A 23029-nucleotide genomic window follows, 5' to 3' on the forward strand; every position below is an offset into this window, starting at 1 on the left:
GGAGGGAGTATCTCGCATCATTCAACCAAGGCGCTTGAATTTCGTTTTAAAGTTTCTTTTCCCTAATATCCAATATTCCACCAAAATAAATGACACCAATTCATTCCGAAATAAAGGCATCGCAAAACCTTCCCATTCTCATAGGGCCAATCACGCAAAGAAATAACAGTGACGGTCGCGCCGCAAAACAGACCTATAGATGCAGTTGGTGGGCAAAAGTCTTGGATCGTATTAGTACTAAACTATCTAATATGGGCCCCCGGGGAACCAAGAACAATAATATAATCGTGAAAGCCCATCTGCCTCTGGCTCACCGATCACCAGCTTGAGCTTCAAAAATAGCAGGGACAATTCTCCAGTGAAGTAGACGCGAAGTAACGAAGCTTTTCACATGAATATATATATTTAGTAGTGACAAGTCATTCCAACGATTCTATTCTTCTGTCTTGCTCTCTCACTTGTAGATACAGAGACAGCGACAGCCAAAAGAAAATTTGAAGAAACTATAGAAGGCTGATATATATATATATATACACACACACATATATAAATACACATATTGTTGGTGAAAATGTCGAGAATGAATCAAGGTGGCGCAGATGAGGAGGGAGTGATAATGATGAGGAAGGCTGAGATTGACACCAGTGCTCCTTTTCGTTCTGTTCAGGAGGCTGTATTGTTGTTCGGCGAGAGAATTTTGGCTGGCGAAGTCTATGCCAACAAACTCAAAGAGGTAATTAATCATTGGCAAGCATTGATTAACTGTTTAGCATTTACCAGTCAAACTTCGATCTTGAGGTCCTAATTGAGATATATGGCCGAGTATTGTTGATATTAATTGCCGCTTGTGTATGTGTTATTCTTAATCAAAGTTTGTTCAGAGAATTAAGTGATCATTGTACTGAAATCCAACTTCTTGTCGTCTAAGGAAGGCAATTTCATTTTCCGACTTTCCATTTGGGCCACGACGCGACGTTTACAGAACTTGTGCTACTTGTATTTATTTTTGACAAATTCCATAACTTGATCGCGTTGAATTTCAGAAGGACGCAAGTATTTGATGTGTGATAATAATTCTTGAATCAACTACCATCACCTTGCATGTATCTCACCATCTATATTGTCGAAAAAAGGAACAATACTTAGGTTCTGCTTCTTTACACTTTGTTGATGACGACATTTATGCCAAAAAGTGCAAGTTTGCTTCAACGTGAGTACAAGCGCTTTTTATGGTTTTGAGTAATTTACAATGGTAGACCAGTGTTTTTTTTTTTTCTTTTCTTCTGGTCAGACCAAATTGTGTTGGAGGAAAAGTATATTCCTAATTGTGTTTCAAAATTGGAGCAGATGCATGATGGAAGCATCGAGAATGGTCATGCTCCTTCAAGGCTTGGAAATATCACGGCAGAGCTAGAGGAGACAAAGCAAAGTCTCCAAAAGGCACAAGCAGAAAGCTTGGTCATGGCTACTTGCCTCTCTTCTTTACAAGAAGAACTTCAGCGGACAAAAAGAGAGCTCCAACACCTAAAAGAAAGAGAATCCCAGAAGAGGGCCATCGAGCTTGAGATTGAAGATCTCAAGTTCGTTGAGGATATAAAAGATGAAGAAGAGTTTCAAGTCAAGATCACAGAAACTATGATCCACCAACAACAAAACGTGGAGTTTCAAAAGAAAAGATATGTAAAATTCGCAGATCCACCATCTTTAGCCCAAGTTGTACCACCAGCTGATGCTCTACTACAGAGGCACCCTTCTCTGAGGAAGAGTAAAAAGAAGCCTTTGCTCCCGCTGATCAAGGGCATCTTTAGGAAGATAGGCAGCTCTGGAGTTGGACCGGCAGGAGCTTGATCATGAAAAACACACATGCCATTCGATCGGAAGAGATCAAGGACTCATTTCCTACCATAAGAACATTATCTTAAAGTTTTTTGACACCAAAACGAAGACAATAGTGTAATTAATTTATGTATTCCCAGATAAAATCTCAAATAAGGTATAAGAACAGTGGAAGTTATTGTAATTTTGTCTATTGATTATGATGCTATAGTGCCGGATAATGGATTTTCTTCCCTGGTGGGGAATTAAAATTGAATTATGTGTTTCCCTTTTGTAATTCTATCGAAAACTTGAGCAAGATTTTGACGGTAATCTCTCCTTGAATCTGTGAGAATTAGGATATGTTTCGAGATGCGTGGTTGAATCATGCAAGACCAAGTGAACCTTTTTCCCCTTGTTTCCCCTGATCATATCATGTTACTAACTTACCATGTTAGTTTTACTTTCAAGTTGCTTCGCTTAGGCACGGGCTATAAAGTGGATATGGTACTACCAGACGCTCTTTGAGGACAAAACCATCTTCTAATGTTTGTCATACACATAGGGCATTGTTGCAGAAAAAAAAATAAAATTAAGGCTGGCTTCATATGGTTTTGGAAAAGTTCAGTGGGCTTATTCAAAATTATAAAAGTTTCTAGGTGAAAAACTACATATCGAGGAAATGAAAGGCAATAAAATCTTATTAAACGTAATAAGAAATTGTTATAAAATCAGGTATTGTATAATTGGTGCCCTGTCAACAAGCGAGTCACGAATGTCTTCCATTTGAACTGCAAAGGATAACTCCTTCTTGACCAAATTGTGAGTACTGACGGCCTTCAGTCCCTAGCTAGCTAGCTGTAGTCTGTCGGCCCCCGACGAACTATCAAGAGAATTTTGTTCTCCTGTTCAATTTATTATAGTGCCGTTTTTAATTTTTCTTAGGAGAACTGAAGATGGAATAATATTAATAGAATTCTATCTCATCTAATTTAAACTGTATATGCCAATAGCATGTTGTTCTAGTTCCACTCTACCTTCAGTTTTACTAATGAAGAACCAAAACCATGAGAAGAAATCTATCAAAAGGCACATGAAATACCGTGCACGTTCGTACACCAAACGTTTTCATACAATAGAAGCCTCGATGGGACAATCTATAATGTACATAACACGGGGAACCTTCTGTTCTTATTTTGCAATAGATCACTAGCCCACAAGGTAATAAGAAGCTGAGAACTCCACCAGGAAGTGTTAAACAGAAAAGCTGCCATGATCTTGTGTATTATTATCACGTACATACCCAAGGTTGGATGATTCTCCAAAATGCGAAAGCATCACACCATAAAATCGGAGTTGCGGCCCGAAAACAAGCCCTGATGGGACTTGTTCAAGAACTCGATGCAATCAGCAATGGCTTCATTGTGGTGAGAGTTGGAAGAATAGTAAGAGCTGCATGAAGTCTTTGGAGGATCAGGCCTCGTGTCACATGATTTACGTCTAGGTGCTGAACTTGACGTTGTTTGTGAACCTTTAGAAGAAGAGGAAGAAGGGATCGAGAGAATGAAGCGCATTAAACTTTTGCGAAAGCGATCAAACAGCTTCATTTTGAAGGTGGAGAAACTGAATTTCGCCCGACGAGAAATAGAAGAAACCCTAGCACTAGCAGGTCTTTTATGGTTCTGATGAAGTTGAAGGCCACCACCGCCACCAACGACTTCAATAACAAAGCTCTCTTTCTGCGTCCTATGCATTCTAATTTCTATCTACAAGCTAGACAACAGGATAGAAGATATTCCCCTGGAAGTGAAACGCTATCATGTCTATCATATGGGGAATAAAAGGGTGATGTTTCCCAAGATTGGTTTTATTCTACAATAGTTGTATGTGGAGATGATGACCGAAGGGAAGTGCATATTAATATTAAGAAGCAAAAGATGTTGTCTCAACCATGTGACTAAATCATTTACATGGGCTTCCAATGTCTTTACCAAATACTATAGTTTAATACGTTTCTGTCACAATCTTCAATCGTAAGCACTCTCTCAAAACACTCCACCCCCCCCCCCCCCCCAAAAAAAAAGAATGTTGAACCAATTGATTAGTAAGCTCGTAACAATTACAATCTCAAACCTTGCTTTCCATACCAAAATAGAAAAATTCCCCGAATTCTATTTTGTCTAATTTGAATGTCAAACTTTCAGTTTTGTTGTGCCTATAATTATGCATGTCCTTGATGTCTTGCCCTATCCTGAATCCTTGCAGCACGTATTGACAGAAGCCACAAAAGGGGAAAAAAAAAGTTTTGGATGGGGGATTAATACATACAAGAATGGCCGTACAACAAATGAAGGACAAGTATACAAGAAGATTCAAGTATTTATATTTTCAGTTGAGTTAATATTTTAAATATTTCATAGGTAATTTCAGACGTCTCAATCTCTTCGAATTCATGATGAATATAGGATTAAGTATGCATAAAAATGGTTTATCCAAAGCTGAGAATCTAACTTCCGTCGTTGTCCTCATCAAAGTTTCATATCCGAAAGCAGCAGAATGAAGTTCAATGTCTTGTTCTGCAGATCCGACACATATTTGTAGCGTCAAATTTATGGTTCAAGAAGCCTATGTGACTAATCGACTTCTGGAATAATTAAGCACCGTGATTCTAAAGCCCCTCATGGAAGCTAAAGCTTTATCATCAAAATAATTGAGCTTCAACAAACAACAGGGGAAATGGTCCAAGCTAGAGGCAAACAATCGAGACAAGCTTTATCAAAATAATCGAGTGTTAACAACCAGCAGGTAAATGGTCCAGAGGCAAACGATTGAGACAAGCTTTATCAAAATAATTGTGTGTTAGCAAACAGCAGGTAAATGGTCCAGACTCCAGAGGCAAACAATTGAGACAAGCTTTTATCGGCATAATTGCATAAGGAATTAATCTACCATAACACAGAGACTTTTACCGCTCAACACATATGATGAGCGACTATCCTTGATTGTTTATCCCCTAATAATCATGTACTCTTAGGGGATGACTAAACAAATCAGACATTTTACTTGTGGGTCCTTGTGATATCTATTTGTTTAGTTTTATATATTGGTTCGCAGGACCACTGTGATGCATCAAGCACATTAGAAAACGACGTTGTCCAACCTTCGTTTCATTGTCCAAACCTTTTTTTCAATGGTACACTTTATTAGCTCTTTAAATAAGTTTGTTCGTTTCATGATTATTTTTATACCTACAATGACGCTTTCAAAACAGGGAAAAGAAAAGGTCTAAAAACAACGCTTTGCCGCTAATTTGGCGTAGGTAATTCGTTAAGGCGGCAATTAATTGGTCCTTTCAAATAGGGGTGGCAATCGGGTCTAAAACGAGTTGATGGATCGGATTGAGATTCGGATATAATAGAAAATGTGCTAATTCGAACATGACCGGCCAACTCGAAACGGGTCAGTACCCGAAAATTTCGGATTGACGAGCCAACCTGAATAACCTGAAACATAATTTCAACTTATTAATTCACCATTGTCGTTTCTAACAGAACCAATTTTGCACAAGACTAATTACATAATCAAGTAATAAAAATTTCGATAAATCAATTTCAAACCAAATCTGAAATAAATTAAAACTCCATAAAAGTGTTTTATCCCAAACCAGATATAAAATAAATTAAGATACTATAAAAATAAAAAATAATGTAATATATCATTTATCCAAACATAATAATTCCAACTTCACACAAGTTAAACAAATTCATTTAGAATTAAGTAGTTAATGCCTTTGGGGAAAAAAGAATAACTTAGTTTAGTTAGATAAAATGTTTTGATATTTATTAAATTATTTTTAATTTATAAACGGGTTATTAGGTCAACCCGTGGGTGACCTGAATTTGATTTGTTCTTGTTTGTTTTTGGATTCATCAAGTTCGATCCAATTCTAACCTGAGCCCATGAAGTCTCGACCCAAACCCATTAATTTCGTATTATGTACATATTGTATGTTCAAATTAGAGGTGTCAAAATAGGTGATTTGGGCGGGTTTGGGTTGGATAAAATGGGTAATGGGTATAAGTGAGTCAACTCATTTATACCCATTTAATTAGATGGGTATAAATGGGTAAGTCAAAAAATGAATTGGATAACCAAATTACCCATTTATAACCCATTTATTTTAACTTTTTGCACACTCATTTAAATTTATTTTTGCAAACTAAGTTATCAATTCATATCACTCTTTGTACTCTTCATTAGTTTTAAATATTTACTTATAATGTTCAATAAACTTAATTACCAATTTTTTTTCATTTATACTCTATGTCACAAAATTACCTATTATTTAATAATTGAATAATAAGAATATAAAATTTTGAACTAAGTACTATAAAAATTAATATAAAAACTTAATCCAAAATTTTTGAACCCTAACATTTTTTCATATATAAATTTAAAATTTCATTTTATAAAGATAAGAAAATAGGCTAAAATTTATCATAAATTGGTAATGCTAAAAAATGAGCAAGTTAACAAACTAAGAGAAAATAAAATAATAAGATAAAACCAACAAATAATAATAATAATAATAATAATAATAATAATAATAAAACAAAAGTAGTTAACATTATGACCAAATGAAAAATTTGGAAAAAAAAAAGGTGGGGGACAAGAAGAGACTTGGGAGGAAAAAAATTCTAAATAGGTTAATTGGGTATTATTGGGTTACCCATTTATACCCATATATAAAAATTTAAGATACTCATACCCATCTGTTCATGGGCGAATATGGGTAAATTTAGTTAAGTGGATTGATTTGCCACCTCTAATTCAAATCATGTCGAAAATTGTCACGCCTACTTTCAAACCCCAAAAAAAAAAGAAGTTGGCAATAAGTCCAGGTTTTCCGAGTGGGCTGAGAGAGCTTGTCACAACCGCCTTTTCTCCAGGGCCAACAGTATTGCCCATGCGCAGGCCCAAAGTAACGTTAGTTTCTATGGTTTCATGCGTTAAAACTCAAAAGCCATCAAGAACCATTATATTTATTTCTTGGAGTGTCATGAGTTATGCTACAATCTGCTGTTACTGCACACGGTACATCCACGAAGCTCCACTCCGGAATCGACTGCCAAGCATTTTAATCAAACTATTTCATGTCTCACTTCCTATTCCATCCTTGACACGTCTCCAACAACGTCTAGTGGTTGTAGTCAAGAAGGTCGAAATTTATCCCTTTAATTTTTGAAACTTACTCCCTCCGTCCCACTTTGATAGTCTTATTTTCCTTTTTCGTCTGTCCCAAATTGTAGTCCACTTTCCTATTAAGAAATGTAGTAATCTTTTAAATTGTCTAAAATATCCTTATTAAATATCTTGTTATTAATACATTGTTATTAAATACTAACCCACTACATTGAATACATTGAGCTTTTCCAATACTAACTCATTAGCTATAATTGATATTAATTGGCACTCTTCGTGATTAGCATAAGGGTATTTTAGGAAATTATTAATCTAAATTTATGTTTCCAACCAAATTAATTACACTTTCTTAATCTGTGTGAAAAAAAAAATCAAGACTAACAAAACGGGACGGGGGGAGTACTTGATAAATGATTAATAGGTTATGTGGTGTAGTCAAGAAGATCGAAATTTTGTATATCAACAAACTGTATTGAAACTTGAACCCTAATTTTTAGCGAAAAAGAATGATGAAAACCATCACCAAATGAATCCTTTCGTCAAAATAATAAGACAAAACAAAAAATGAATCCTCGAATTTCAAGACTACAATCAGAATAACAATTGCCATCAACGAATAGTTCATTAATTCTTCAAGGTCCAGATCCTTGGGGAAAGTTTCATACTGTTTGAAACTTTTCCTTGCAGGTAAACATTCAGCATAAATCGCAGATGCAACTATGCAAGGTATGCACGATGCAGGTTACTGTAGTGCCCGACCCGATTGAAAAGCAGGTCACCTCTTCTATTATTAGTCTCACCGTCGAATCGACAGCAACATGCTTTGCTTGGAGACAATGCAAAACGTTCGGACTTAAATGAGTATATAGGACCTTCTTCTACAGAATTAATTCTGCATCTTCTTCTGTCTTAAACTCTGAATGGTTGCTTCTAAATCGCATATTTTGATCTCTTTCTTTTATGTCTGCACTTTCTTAGCTGTTCCAAGGATCACATGCAATAACCCGTGTGTGAAAATGCAACGACACATTAAGCTGGCCAAAATTTCCCAAAAGCTTGTTCGGCCTGACCTTTGATACAGAAAGAAAGGAGCATGCAGGCCACCAGGAAAGCAAGAGCCGGCTCCGCCCTGTAGCAATCAACCCCGTCTTTTGTCAAGATACATCCTTTAGATTCCCATTCTAATTTTCAGAAAAGAAAAGAAAGAATAAAGTAAACTAGTCCTACAAGAAGAACCAATATGTTTATATTTTTTTTACCAACAAAAAATAAAATGAAATCCTTATTGCCTTCCATTGCTGATGGATGGGTACCGGGCAAACTTTTAAATTTTTGGGAGAAGTTAAAGATCTGAGGGAGGGCCAATGATTACTGCAGTAGATGGGGTTGGAGGACAAATAGCAGACGCCATTTAGGACAGTCTCGTAAGGACACTGCTTCTTAAGAAATCACGCGAATCTCAGTCGTCTAACAAATACTACTACTGACAAAAAACGGGAAGTTTCTGATGTGTGTACGAAATTACTTTAATAATGCTAACCATCTAATTTCATGTACGACCTCCTGCATGTTATTCCGCGACCGCAGCAGGTAGGTACACATATTGTAGTAGTAGTATTAAACACTGAAGGACGTACCTAACCCCCCATGCAAGTTTCTAATTAATAGGGTAGTTGGTTAAAGTTTAACGTATTAATTGGTGGAGATCTAAGTAATCAGTTAATGCACAGATAAATTTACCTTATCTTGAATTCAGAGACTTGGAATTTTAACCAGAAAGAAAGAAACTGGGAGAGTAATGACGCTGCATGTGCCGATGCACGGATGCATGTGCGCGCAATGATATCTTTCTGAGACGGAAGAAAGAAAGAAGGGAAGAATGCAAATGCGATTGGTCTCTCTCAGGGATCACTAGGATGTGCTTAATTTTGCTCTAATGATCGGTCTCTGGTCAAACTCATCTTTCTTCCATATTCCAACTAAATGGTCATTCCACGTGCCCCCACCACGGCCCGTTTCACCGCAGCTAGCAAGCATACTGCATAGTGCATACTACTACGTGGACATGGTGCCAGCTCCCTGGAAAATGCGGTGGGAGAATCAAACTAAGAGAACATATCACTATGAAAATATTACGGAGGTGAGATACTAATCAGTGTTGCAGATTTGTTTGGATCGCAGTTTTGTATAGGAAAAATTTTACGTTTTTTATGCACACAATTATTTTACTTCACACACATCAACTCGTTATAATATATTTTTTTTACAAAAATTTATAAAAATAGCAATCCATACTGCTAAAATTTTACGCTCTTTTCTCCTAAAAATCGAGGTATCAAAAACACAAATGCAATAGTTAAGATAAATAATTAATGGGATTCCCGGTTTTTGCCAACAAAGGCAAACCCAAAGGTTGTGTGACAAGCGGATTAAAAAGACAACCCGAGTATTAACTCCAATGTAAATCACAAATTAACCCGAAAAGAAAACAAAAAGCACCAATTATTCATAAAGTGGGGCAGTTGAACCAGACAAGGTTCGTCAACCCTTTCCTCTTTTGTAAACAATTTGACAAGTAAATGCACCCAGAAAGCATCTTGTTATGTACAACACCGAGACGGGTCCATCTACTAGCCCTCTGTAGTCGCAGTTTTAGTTTATTATTCCTTTCTTTTTCTTTTTCTTTTTCTCTTCCGTCTGTTTTCTTCATCAGATCGACTTTGGAACTTTTCTTCCCAACCTAAGTTAGTTACGCAACAAAAACAGTTGGGATGGGAATATGGATAGCCACAGTAAAATGGTAAAACTACAATCGCGTCGTACAATACAACACAGAAAACTACGTGAGAAAACGCCAAACCTAAGATTCAAGGGCTTTGTAGATCACTACGAAACAAGGTAGGATAGCCCTGGGATTAAATACGTAAAGCTCCTCGAGATTCGAGTACACTCCGGCGTACCCGGCTACCGAGTCGTATGAGCCTGCAGCCAACGTGCCAGCATCGTCCTCCTCCACCGCCGCATCATCCGCCATGCGCTTCACCCTCCCTGCTATTACACGGCAAACCAACATTGCTCTCCGGCCACCGTCGGTGCCCAGGCCAAGGCAGTCGTGGGCCCTACCACTGCTTGCGGTCGTGCGGACTCCACTCGACTTGTTACCTTGGAAGCCGTGCCGGATGATAGCGCAAACTCCACAGCCGGGGACTGAGCCGCACAGGCTGGAGGACCCGCGTGCGCCGAGCGGGCAAGTGAGGCTGGTGCAGTGGAATCTTAGCAGCTCGTTGCCATCGGCGGCGCACCGGGGGTTTTTCTTGCTGTTGCTGTTTGCACGTATCTTCACTGCATCTCTGCAGTCCTCGAACCGTTGGATCGTGCGTTGAGTGTTTTGGACCTTTAGGATCCGTTCGATGCTGCAGATTGGATTGTCCTTCTTGAGCCAGCTTGATTTGAAGATTATCTCCACGATATTGCGGCTTGAATCTTCGGGTCCCAGCTCAGCCACTGTAGAATGCATGCACATAAGTAAATAACCCTTTCCTTTTTTTTTTTTTAGGAAAATAGCCCCACAAAGATAGACTAATTGCAAATTGATTTGCATTAAAGATTTGAATAAATCTTGTATGCACTGATAGGCTGCTGGATGCATCCCACATGTACACCCAAAAAAAAAGGTTCAAGTTCAATTTGATATCATATGCATCCATGCTCGTTTTTATAGTATATATAAAATTAATTCTTAAAATTTTAACTTTTCCTTTTATATATATAATACATAGTTGACGTTGTGGCAACTGAAAGTTTAATGCCATGGCAATTTTGTTTTAATTACCAAAAATACACTCTTCTAGGATTAAAATTAATTTAGAAAAAATCAGTGTGGCAAATTGAAAGCCAATGTCGCCTGCATATGTTTCAAAACTAGTTTTACAAGCAAGGAGAATAGTTATATGGAAGAGAAGAATTGTAAGATTGAAAAAGAGCTTCTCAAAAAATATGAGACTCTTATATAGAGGTAATTCCCATTTTCTAGAAATGGAATACATGCCCACTCATAATATCTTGAAGTAGAAGAGGCAGGAGAATTTGGTTCTCTTCACTAAATTTTTTCTCCATTTTTTACAATACACATCTCATCTAGATGTATTTATTAAATAAAAAAAGATATGATCATTTTAAATTTGACTAATTTTTATTATTATTAATAAATAAAAATATGTATCATGCATCCAAATGTGTAGTTTGAAGAATGAAAAATAGAGAAAAAATCCACTGATAAGGAGCAAAGTCCGAGGTCGTAGAGCACACAAGAATCAAATGGCACCCAAAAAAAAACAAAGAAAAGAAAAGCCTAATCCGCCATTGACCTATTTTAGAAGGTTAGGTCATCCCAGCAACACGTAGAAAGCAGATAATAATAATTGTTGACCAATAACAATCAGCCACGGTCTGAACGTCGGGTACTTATCGATTTTATGAGGTGACAACTGTAAATTTGTACCCGATGGTCCACAGCACAATGAAGTTGGCGAGGCGAAGTACTGGTGTCCGTGTAGTAGAAAAGGGGAGGCAAATGCTTATAATGAACCATAAATGTCGTCCTATCAATTTTTAGTATGGCCATAAGATAGCAATTAATGCCGTTTGCCTTGCACTAGCAGCACATTTTCCCCCCAAAAACTTTGGAGATTCAATTTTGTTTGAGGTCAACCTCGATTTAAGGAGTTCTCAACTTTGTACAGTGTGATGCTTCTAATTTTCCGGTCAAGATAAATTGATCAAAGTCTTAAAAGCGAAATGAAGAGGGATCCTATAGGTATAATTGTACTAACAATCGATCTAATAATATTTACCGTAGGGTACTGTATTACTTCCTCCTACATAACATCTTTACCAACACAAAACAGTAGTATTCTCTTTCTCCTAAAAAAGTTTTTGATTTTTGTTTTTTTTTGTAGAAAAAAAAGTTTTTGATGGTGCAGTTGACACAAATTTCAGCAAAATGAACAGTCAAAATAGTAGCACAAGAAAACCAAGTTGAGAAAAGCTTGGTCATCACTCGTCTCCATCTTTCGTTCAAAGAGGGCATCCTCATATTTATTGCTAAACTGAATTTCATCTCCGTCACCATGAATAGAAGAGGAAACTATGAAAATTAGTAGTTTTAGTACGAATGCTGCTGCAAAACCATAGACTAGAAGGGATAGGCTCACAAGACATGATTCTAGCCTTCTATAGGAGAGTCAACCTAGCTAAAATTATACACAGTTAAAAATATAGAAATGGGTAAAAACGAAAGAAGAAGAGTACCAGCATGCCTGACCGCTTGATGATGCTCCAAGCTCTCAATTTTTGGGAAGACCTCTCCGCATTCAGAGCAAGCACATATGGTTGTCCTTGGCAAAGGATACCTGCATAACCCCCCCAAAAAAAAAACCTTCAATTCTCAAGACAGAAAATAAAAAATAAAAAGTAATTGTAGTTAAGCAGCTATGCCTTATGACCTGCTAGGATCAACTATGGTGTGGCACTCATAACATCCAGAGAGCTTTCTGAATTGCATGCCTCTACAGGACCCATTGTTGTACGTCACACTAGTACCGTTTGATCTGAGTGAGCTTGAGAAAGACCTGGAGGATGATCCATGAGAAGATTTCTTGCTAAGAAGTCGCGTTTCCTGTCCAACGCTACTGCTTTCAGGAGAATTATCAGCCCTATGGACCACCCTGCTTGTGTTCCCATGAACAACATCCCTGAAAGTGCATATTGAGCTGCAAGACCCCAACTTTGGGATTGAGGGATCATGAACTTTTGATCCTTCGATCTGCTTGCAAGTCAACAAGTTCTTGAATTGGTCCCACGATGATGGTGGCTTCTGAGGTTGTTGCTTTTTCCTGCGTTTTGATGGATGTTTCTTGTTATTATGACTGGTCTTCTCTGATGGCGTCTTCCGTGGTTCTGGTGAGGAAGTGAGCAGTGCCATGAATAGTAGAGCTGCAAAACACAAGCGAAGTTGTGGTAATGAAGAGGGACCTCTCTCATTCATGGAATGGAGAGAAAGAAAGAATATAATGGGGAAATTGGTTTTTAAAACTTGGAGACTTGAGAGGGAGGACGTTTCTTTAATGGAAGTGGGGAGGGATCCAAGATGGGGCAGCAGGGAAGGCAAAGAGAAGTTGGCCGGGCCTTGATTTCGGCTGGGGGAGTCAATAATGTTTCCTCTTTACTCTATTCCAGTATGCTCCTTTACTTTTACTATTATCCCGTAATTACTTGATTTGTCTAATGTACTTTTAATCAAACTTCTTTATGGGGTCCAATTACTCTTTGCTCTTTACTCCTCGTGTTTGTCATTCTACTTGCCCCTATACCTCAGAATTAACAGGTAATCTCTTCATTTGTCTAGACTGCTGACAGTCAAACCTCCTATGCAAGACTGTAAAGACGTACAAAGAAGCTGATTAAAAGGATTTTGTGTCTACTTGATTAGACTTCCATAATCATAAACATCTTTAATTTTTCAAATGTGCTTTACCTTGCGGTTTGTCCTTCCTTAGTAATCCATTCGGGTTACATATTAAAGATTAAAAGCAAAAGCTTATAATCAAACCTACTTTATAATCTCTGCTCTCATTAGATTTGACATTTCGGGAGACCAAGTCAAGCCATTACACATCAAGTGGTAAGGACTACTCGATTAAGCTGGACCCATCATCCAATTTATGGACCAATTTATGAATTTGGGTATGAAGAGCAAAGCGTGTGGAGGGGTTAGGCCGGCTAACTTCGCTTGTGCGTGCAGGTAGTCTGCTTTTAAATGGTAAATTTTATAGCATTTTTTTCTTCTTTTGATCTTTTTCTCTTAATAATAGTGGCGAAGCAAGAAAAGAAAGGAAAAAAAAAAAAAAAAAGTGGCGAAGCAAGCAAGCTAGCAGAACAGGATTTGCCTTGCATCGGAAAGGCATTATGTCATTTTCTTCCTGTCATTCTAAAAGAAAAACAGTGGAAGGCCTAGGGATACCAAATTGACGCCTTTGCTTTAAGGTTCTAATTGATGAACAAAGTGCTTGACAGCTCAAGTGAAGATTATAGGAATATCATTTTGATTTGTGTATTTAGCTTATTGTGATGCTTCTCGGACGCTGTTTGCTTGTTTTCCAGAAATCCGCAAGCTTAATCCAATATATACTGGATATTCCGTATAGTCGACGAGTTAACTGATGTTGAGCATACATTTGTTACTCGATTTGGTTTCCTCCATGTGTAATTGAAAAAACATTACGCATTTCTTTTTGTTTAGGCCGGTTCAATTTTGATCACTACTATAGGTCATGATATGACTTCAAAATCATAAATCCATTGCAAAAATTCTTACAAATTGTCCACTAATATGATTTATATGTTAACTGGATTCAAACACATTAACTTTTGTCAGAAATGTATGACTAAACGCTAACTAGCCCGTATGAAGATTTTGCATATTATCCTCCAAAAAAGCACCAAGCCCCCATCCACCGGGTAACGAACAAATGTGTTGTGTCTTAGTTCACCTGCTGTACTGCTACTCCTATCAACAAACATAAAGTGTTTATTGTTAGATTCATGAGTAAAGAATTATATCTCACATTGTTTCGATAGATAGAAAAGAGCGGTTAATACGTAAGTAAGGCTCGAAACTTAATGGTTTAAGTTTTTTTGTCAAAGTTGGATTCCTGACTTACATATTGGATTCTTTGGTGGATTCTCTCGAGATATTTCTCCCTATAAAATTGGTATCAGAGCTTTAGATTGTGAGACTGGACTACTTATGGACAAGTGGATCTTTTTCGGAGTTGGAATTGTGAAAATTCTCTTCTTGATAGTGGATCGAAGTTTGGTTGGTGTTGAACCAGGTAAGTCATGGGTTTGGCATGGGGTCCGATTGGTGTTAGACCAAGGAACCAAAAGTTGGCCGAGGTCTTGAATGCAGTTTGGATGTTGAAAAAAAGTGGGTTTAAATTTAGGAAAATATGTGACCTTAGGTGATAATGTGGGTTAACATTGGGTATTATAGTGGGTTCGAAGAAGAACTTATGAATTTGGGTTTAATGTGAGGGGTTACTGAGATTTATTAGATTCATGAGTAAAAAATTATATCCCACGTTGGTCGGAGAAATATGTCTCACATATTATATCCCGCATTGGTCCGAGAAATAGGAAAAAAGCATCCAAGATCTAATGGTTAAAATTTTTGAGTTAAAATTGGGTTCTTGACTTATATATTGAATTATTTGATGAACTCTTTTGAAACGTTTCTACCTATCATTTATGATATGTTTGATAGGAAAACTATTGGACTTTATTGAACCGTAGTTGATAGTTCTTATCGATATTTACGCACCTATCTGTGTGCCTATAATCACGCAATGAATTTTCTGTCCCACATCCTGTGCCACTCTTGTTTCATTTTTTATTATATTCCTATTTCTCCTTCATAAATATCATATTTTAGTTCTTTTTTGTTTCATTAAGATTTAATAACTATTAATTCAGTAATACACAAAATTCAACAAACTCGAAAAAATAAAATGCATAAAAAAAATGAGATTTTTTTTATAAATTTTCTGTTGTATTTTTTAATTTTCTATTATATATTACTTTTTTTAGTTTGTTAAATTTTGTGTATTACTAAATTGATAGTTATTGGATCTTAGAAAAAACAGAAAAGATCTAAAACATGATGTTTGTGAAGGAGAAATAGCAATATAATAAAAAGTGAGATAAAGAGGAAATGAGACCGGAGATCCGTTGCGCTATAATCATAGACTACTAGTAGCCGTGCATTTATTCTTCTTCTTTCCTTGAAAACGAAGTGCATATTTTCCTACCATTAAGCAACTTGAGCCTCATACATGTATATGGGTAGTGCGCATCAAGATTCCAAAACACAAGCATAAGAAAAAGCGCAAGAGCCAAAAGAGAGAGGCGTCGTGCATGCTACAACACAACGAGAGCCAAAACAACGATTGACCAACTGGCGTATTTGCACATTCAATGTCTTCTTCCTAATCCATATATTTTGGTACATCTAATCCAACCAATCCGTCCCATTTGCCCAAAAACTGGGCTAGAATTCTCCCATGACGAATCTTTATCAGTGACGTACCATCATCATTCAGCGACCATGTGAAATACGACGAACGTGCCAAGCTTAGTCTCTAACTCCACTTCTACGCATCCTAAAATCCACTCACTCTTTATCTCCAAAAATATCAAAGCATTTCCAAGTTATTGTGCAAACATTGAGGACTAGAGTGTCAGCAACCCAAAAAACAAAAAAATTTCAGGAGCATGCTGGCATATTATTATTGTTGTTGGTGTGCCTTTTTTGTCGTCAATTATACAGCAGTCAACGACAAGGCATGCCCATATATATATATATATATATATATATATATATATTTTGTATTTACATATATAAACTAAAGCGTGGCATCATTTTGGTTGAGTGCAAGCATCATCATCATCTCAATAATAATAAGAAGAGTAGATGATCGGAGCAGTTAGAAGTCAGATATTGTGATGCTGATTCTAGCCAACAACTAACTATACAAAGATATAGACGCATATGTTTATTCATGTTTGTTTTCTCATATATATATGCGTGCGAACCTGTGTGATTTATTTTGTATCTAATTAATTAACTTGAATCTGATTCATCACAACGTAACTTGTAAACGATTCCCATCAGCAGTAGAAGTATTTAAAAAAAAAGATGGTCGGTCCTCTTTTGATGGTGAATTGAGAACTGACTAACTTGCTCTTCCACAAGCGTATTGTACACTTAAGCACTGGCTTTGGCTTTATTATTATAAATTATAAGCAAGAAAAATAGTATTTGCTTCCTTCCATAGTCTTCAATCGGTTTGTCAAGTTTCCCTGATATTAAAATTGCGATAACAATAACAGAAATGCCATTGACACTTTTTAAAGGAGAGGTCCAAAGTTGAACTAGTCGATTGATAGGATCATTCTACCCCATCAATGTTTTTTTTTTTTTTTTTAATAATAATATATTTGCTTTTGCAATATAATTGATGGGTCCAGTTAAACAGAGTGTAGTTTTTTTTTAAAAAAAATAAAAGTTAATCAGAAAATGTAAAAACTGCATGCAGAAGGCAATAAACGTAAATGGATGCATTCACATAATAAGTTGAGCGCAATAAAAAGATCCATAATACTAACTAAATTGGGTGTGCTAACAAAACCAGTACTTATTCGTAAAACCAATAATTAAGTTTCCTGTTAATTTCTCTTCTCAAGTGACATACTAGCTTGGACAGAACTGATAGATCAATTCGGCATTTGAATATTACCTCTTGGGTGTGTTGCAATTAGCTAAATCAAATGTCATTATTCCACAACATAATTTTATAAGGTTAATTTCAAAATATATTGAATACCAATTGCTATGCTGGCTCACAACACAATAGACTTTCCAACAAAACCGATAAAGCATTAAGTTTAGTAGAAAATGCATCCCAAGAATAAAAGACAGAATTAAAAAAAAAACAAAAAACCAACTCGAGTCGAGAACTACAAAGTTACTGGACCTAGTGGGCCATCCATTGACTACCCATTCAGCAGCCCAAATAGTTGGGCCATTTAATAGACCGAGAATCCAACAATAGCAGCCCAGAAGCGCACAGATTGGAGCCGATTGTTTTACTACTTTCCAGTTTCCGGTAAACCCTTTTCTAGGGTTTTAGTCCTTCAATCTTTGATGTCCCAAAAATTACCAAATCCTTAATCAGAGCCTATTAGCTCTTTTAATCTTTTCAATAATCGTTTGAAATCTTCCAATATCGAAATTTAATTTTTTTTTTCAAAAAATCAAAATCAAAATCCAAAGATGTCGATAAATAAAATCCAGGAAATTACCAGTAAAAACAATGCTAGATTGACCTGGGAAGGCTGCAGCATCTTGCTTGACATCAACGATGGTGAACGAATGGTTTTTGAACGTTTGACTGCAGGCGCGTAAGTTTTCTTAGCCGCGCAATTAGTGCATTGCGTGAATTTTTTTTTGAAAAATTCGATTTAAATTTTGGAATGTTGATCGATGAGTATTAAGTTAATTGGTTTTTAATTTCCTTCCCCTGCAGTACATTGAAGGTTGGAAATAAGAAGTGCTCTCTTCAGCCTTTGATTAATTGTCCATTTGGGTCTCTGTTTCAAGTAGAGAACGGAACAGATGGGCCTTTTTTGTCTCGCATTTTTTCGACATCAGAAGGTTTACTTATTTAATTTAATTTGTGTTTTTCCAATTATCTTAGCATCCAATCTAAATTCAGCTCCTCTTCTGACTCTATCGGTCCATGGCAGTTTCGGGGGATTCTTTATTTTGTTCTTTTGGTTACTTTAAAATGACAAAAAAAAAAAATATGAATTTTGTATGGAAATATTGAAATATGAACCCTGATCAGATTATATTAAATGGTCCAAATTATTAGCATCCTCTGCTGTAAGCCTGGTTCAAATTTGATCAGACTTTACTTGCTGATTATTTGAAATTCCACACTTCTTGAAAAGAGTAGGCTACATTTTGCACTTGCAGTGATGGCATAAAGTGGTACAAGATGCTTGACAATTGCCATATCTTCAAATTAAGAATGAGGGCAGTTTTCATGCCAAATTTCCTAGTGTCAGCTCATAGACCCCCAGAAAACAGTCTTTTGTACCCAAGAAAGTTTCTTTGGGAGTATGCATTTGACAGATCACTGTAAATGTGGGTGATTAGAAGGCTAGCACAATCATAAAATGAATTCTGGTTTTTCCTTTTATATTCACAATGTGTGTAGCGTACAGGGAAAGTGTGAGGGGGGGTGAAATTTGGTCATTTTCTTCTAAATTTAGCAATTCGGAGTTCACATGAGAGGTGCTTTTGGTTTTATCTTGAATTTTGGGTTCCTTCCCCTCCCCCAAAAAAAACACTTCTTTTAGCAAACTTTCTCCAGAACTGTGTTGAGCATTTTGCCGAATTTTCACTTTCAGGTAGTAATGATCTTCAAGAGGAAAAGGAGTCTCCTACAGTTTATGGTTCCAAAGACAACAGAGAATTGATGGATAATAATACAGCCCAGTCTCTTACAGGCGAAGATATAGATGAGCTGAGAAGGTTAGAACTTTTAAGTATTTTTTACAATCATTGATCTTTTGACCAAATAGTATCACTTGATTTTAAGGGTTACAGAAACTACCATAATTTTGTATAATCATGTGCGAGAAATTGGTCAACCTAAATTTTGTCCATATGCTTTCTTTTGTAACTGGTGCCGCCTTGTGAGGCTGTGAATCTCTTATATTTGTTTGGCCAATTGTCCACCTCCATTGAAATACAAGAGAATAAAGTTAATCACTTTGATGCAGAAAGGGAGCCAGTGGAGTTGAAATTATTGAAGCACTCATCACTAATAGTGCAACATTTGAAAAGAAGACATCATTTTCACAGGTAAGCTGGGAATATATGTAATAAAGAATGAAACATCTGTGAACATATGCTGAACTTCATTCTAATATGCAGGAAAAGTACCGTCTTAAGAAGCAGAAGAAATACTCACCCAGAGTACTTTTAAGGCGTCCTACTGCAAGAAGGTTAATTCATACCTTTTACTTGCACTGCTTTAGAGGCTTAAGCTTTTAATTTTTTTTTTTCCCTCAAATGTTCTATGTTTGCTGCTACTAAAGCTTGTTTTGCAGATAATATTAACTACCCCTTTTCCCTGCTATATTAGCTTGGTTGTTGTTTTCTTGATGAGTTTAGCTTCTCATATTTATGCTCATTTTGTTTGCATGGTGAAATCTCTGAGCACCAGAGTTTTTGCTAGTGAATTTGGGTATTGATGTTTCTATTTCCTGTTGCCTTAAAGCCAATATTTTCCAAAGGCTGAACCAAAATTCAGCAAAACTTTCTTAGTAGATTCAATCGAAGGGATCACAAGTGCATTGATGTTTCTATTTTGTTCTAATAAGCCCGTAATGAGCTCAGAAACTCTTTTAGCCAAGGTTTACCGGTGTTTGTAATGCGATAATTTGTTGGTTATCTTCAATTTAAGATTGTTTGATGTATGGTCATCTTGTCTGCTTTTTAACTGTCTTCGCTTCCTTAATACCCTAATTATGCTGCCTTCAAGGGAAAACCACTTTACTTGAACTAGTGATATCATTCCTGTAATTTTGCTTGTTTGAAATGGGAGCTGAGGGTGCAGTCTCCTTGAGACATGTTATTTTATGATTTCTTCCTCCAATTTTACCTTTTTAAAAGCTCAAAGCATTTTTTTCCCAAAAATAGTGATCTCTATTTGCTAACGTTTTGTAACTGGGCTTTTATTTTTGCAGCATATGTGAGGCATACTTCAAAAAACGTCCAGAACAAATAGGGTAAGGATGTCATGATGTCCAGCTTTGACTCTTTTTTTAATATATTTTTTATATTTTGTGTCTCAAACTTAATTGTATGATGGTTAGGTTCTTGCGAATGGACGCATTAGCTCTTCTGCTGTCGATGGCTAGTGTAACTTCACATTCAGACGTGCTTGTAGTGGATATGGTTGGTGGACTTCTTACTGGTGCTGTGGCAGAGAGGTTGGGAGGTCTGCTTTTGTTTCTTACTTAAAGATATATGCTTCTGATTGAATTTTTGTTGTACCTGCATATGATACATTAATGGCAACCAATGAAACTAAATCAAATTCATGATTACTATTATGAGCACAGGATGCTACATGTGAACTCCATAAGGTGGCATAAACCGGCAAACTGATGAAAGTAGCTCATGGTATTGGGTAAAAACTTAAGTTGAACTAAGTAGAGGTTTTTGTCCTCCCATCTCTTAGAATTCAGATATAAATTCTTGTAAATTGCATGTACAGCTTGATTGATGGTAAAATTTGGCATTGTAATTTTCTACCTTGGTATTGATTTTACTAACTTGGGTTGGAAATAATAAATTGATGAAGCAATCATGTGAACAGCTAAGTGTCTTTTTTTGTCCTTTGTTTCTTTCACATTCTTATTAGTCGAGTATGTGACTTTCTTAGTTAGCTTTGTTATTCTTGATCATGCACCTGTTTCCTAGGTTGATAGAAACTGTAATGTTGCTGTTATTTTCTCCATCTCTGGCATGGTTTCATTGGTTTTATTTTTTGGCTCAGTTGGATTATCTTCTTGATTTAATGCCCCATTAAATATATCCCATCGTAATTTGTATGTAAACCAGACTATCAAATTGAGTTTTCTGTTAAAGTATACTTTAGATGTTCTTAAAGTATTGAGAACCAGTGGTGATCAGTTTAGTAGTCATCAGATGCATACTTTTTTCAGGTAATGGTTATGTGTGCAATACGTATCGTGGAATTACACCGTATCCCATTGATATTGTCCGGATGTTCAACTTTGGTACAGAGATTTGTGAAAGGTAACTTCTCTCTGTGCTTGGATTTCAATCTATTTAGTGGTGTGGGTTTTGGGAGCCAAGTTAGCTTGTATTTTAGTGTCCTTCTAGGTTGTTTCAAGCTATTGCCTTGTTTGTAGCAGTGATATTTTGTTACTGCTTTTTCCTTGCTCTAGGATTGTAAATTCCTCCTTGACAGAGTTATGTGCAACTTCAAATGTAACTTCAGTATCAAGCAGCCAACTGGAAGAAGCCTGTGGTACCAGAAGCCAGTCAAATGTAGGATACATTTGCTTGTTATCCTTGCTGCTTTTCAATTCATGGCGTCTTAACTTACAGGTGGCCATTTTTTTTCAGGAAGAAGGTCCTTCTTCCTCTGTGCCCTCTCTGGACATGGGTGAAATTATGATATCCTCTGAAGATGGCGACACAGACATTAGTCCTGCTTCTCTAGCTGTCAAACCATGTAAAGCTACAAAGGTCGGTCAGAAGGCACCACTGGATGCTATTAAGTCATGGAGGGAAAATGGATTCTCCAGGTTGACTTTTCCATGCACATGAGTTGTTCACCGTCTCACGCAATGTTTTGGCTGTATGGTCTGAATTTTATTTCTTTTTCAGTTTAATAATCGCTGCTCCACAAATTGATGCTTGGAGCATGGTCAAAGAACTTCTCCCTCTGCTGTCATTTTCAGCTCCTTTTGCAGTTTATCATCAGTATCAGCAGGTTTTTTTTTATGTTCTAAAGTTCTCAATTTGGACATTTTATATTTTGTTTTGAGATGGGCTTAAATACAGAAAAAGCTATTGAGAATCTTTTTCTGTTTCATTGCAGCCTCTTGCTCTCTGCATGCACAATTTGCAGGTCGGGAAAATGGCTATTGGTTTGCAAATATCTGAACCCTGGTTACGTGAATATCAGGTCTGTTCTACTTCCTGGGTTATCCTTACTGATCATTGCTTCCTTCAAAATTGGCATGGTCAATCGAGTTTCATTTGTTGAGTAGAAATTAGTTTTTTAATGAACTATCCTTTTGGACATATTGGCTGCTTCAATCATTTTTTGGTCTCTCCAAAGCGTATGTTTTCCTTTTCCTTGTTAGTGTATTTATCACTTTTTTGCGGCTCGTCTGGATGTTTAATGATAGTTTACAACACAGGTCCTTCCATCCAGAACCCACCCACACATGCAAATGAGTACATCTGGCGGGTATATACTGAGCGGGACTAGGATATTTGGTTCCAAATAGCAACTTGTAGTAAATTAGATTTGTGCCCTTCCTTCTGTTGCATCTTAACCATTCGTTTAACAGAGCATGCAGTTCCTTTTCTTAGATCTCACCCTGCTATTTCTCAGAAAATAATTGGTTGTAACATTATTTAGGTGATGTCTGCTTTTTTCTGTAGACATTTTTCAACGGATGAGCTAATTATCATCCTGCTTGAGGATTGTATCAAATCTAAAGGGGAATTCTCATGCTGCTGTGCATTTTATTTATTTATTTATTTTTGGTGTGAAGAGGGGGTGGGGTTGTTGAACTTCCCTATGGGCGTCTCGTAGTCGGCACCAGTAAAAGATAA

At 36.7% G+C, this 23029-nt stretch overlaps 3 protein-coding genes across 3 annotated transcripts; 2 read left to right on the top strand and 1 right to left on the bottom strand.

Annotated features, from left to right (window-relative positions):
• The first annotated feature begins 458 nt into the window (after positions 1-458).
• On the top strand, positions 459-2067 carry LOC113710901 (WEB family protein At1g75720). The gene is made up of 2 exons (XM_027233965.2): positions 459-733; positions 1348-2067. The coding sequence occupies exons 1-2, from the start codon at positions 572-574 to the stop codon at positions 1846-1848; spliced, it is 663 nt and encodes a 220-aa protein (XP_027089766.1). The 5' UTR covers positions 459-571; the 3' UTR covers positions 1849-2067.
• Positions 2068-9783: 7716 nt separating this feature from the next.
• Positions 9784-13230, bottom strand: LOC113712647 (uncharacterized). Its single transcript, XM_027236142.2, has 3 exons — positions 12522-13230; positions 12328-12428; positions 9784-10521 (listed from the first exon to the last, which is right to left on the bottom strand). Exons 1-3 carry the CDS (start codon positions 13061-13063, stop codon positions 9878-9880), a joined length of 1287 nt encoding a protein of 428 aa, XP_027091943.1. The 5' UTR covers positions 13064-13230; the 3' UTR covers positions 9784-9877.
• Positions 13231-17757: 4527 nt separating this feature from the next.
• Positions 17758-22925, top strand: LOC140015468 (uncharacterized). Its single transcript, XM_072068071.1, has 13 exons — positions 17758-18036; positions 18162-18289; positions 19051-19174; positions 19426-19507; positions 19580-19650; positions 20395-20436; positions 20524-20648; positions 21379-21472; positions 21625-21727; positions 21806-21987; positions 22070-22175; positions 22284-22370; positions 22609-22925. Exons 1-13 carry the CDS (start codon positions 17909-17911, stop codon positions 22696-22698), a joined length of 1362 nt encoding a protein of 453 aa, XP_071924172.1. The 5' UTR covers positions 17758-17908; the 3' UTR covers positions 22699-22925.
• Positions 22926-23029: the final 104 nt, after the last annotated feature.

This window comes from Coffea arabica, chromosome 10e, assembly GCF_036785885.1.
Source record: "Coffea arabica cultivar ET-39 chromosome 10e, Coffea Arabica ET-39 HiFi, whole genome shotgun sequence".
NCBI classification, from domain to species: Eukaryota; Viridiplantae; Streptophyta; class Magnoliopsida; order Gentianales; family Rubiaceae; genus Coffea; species Coffea arabica.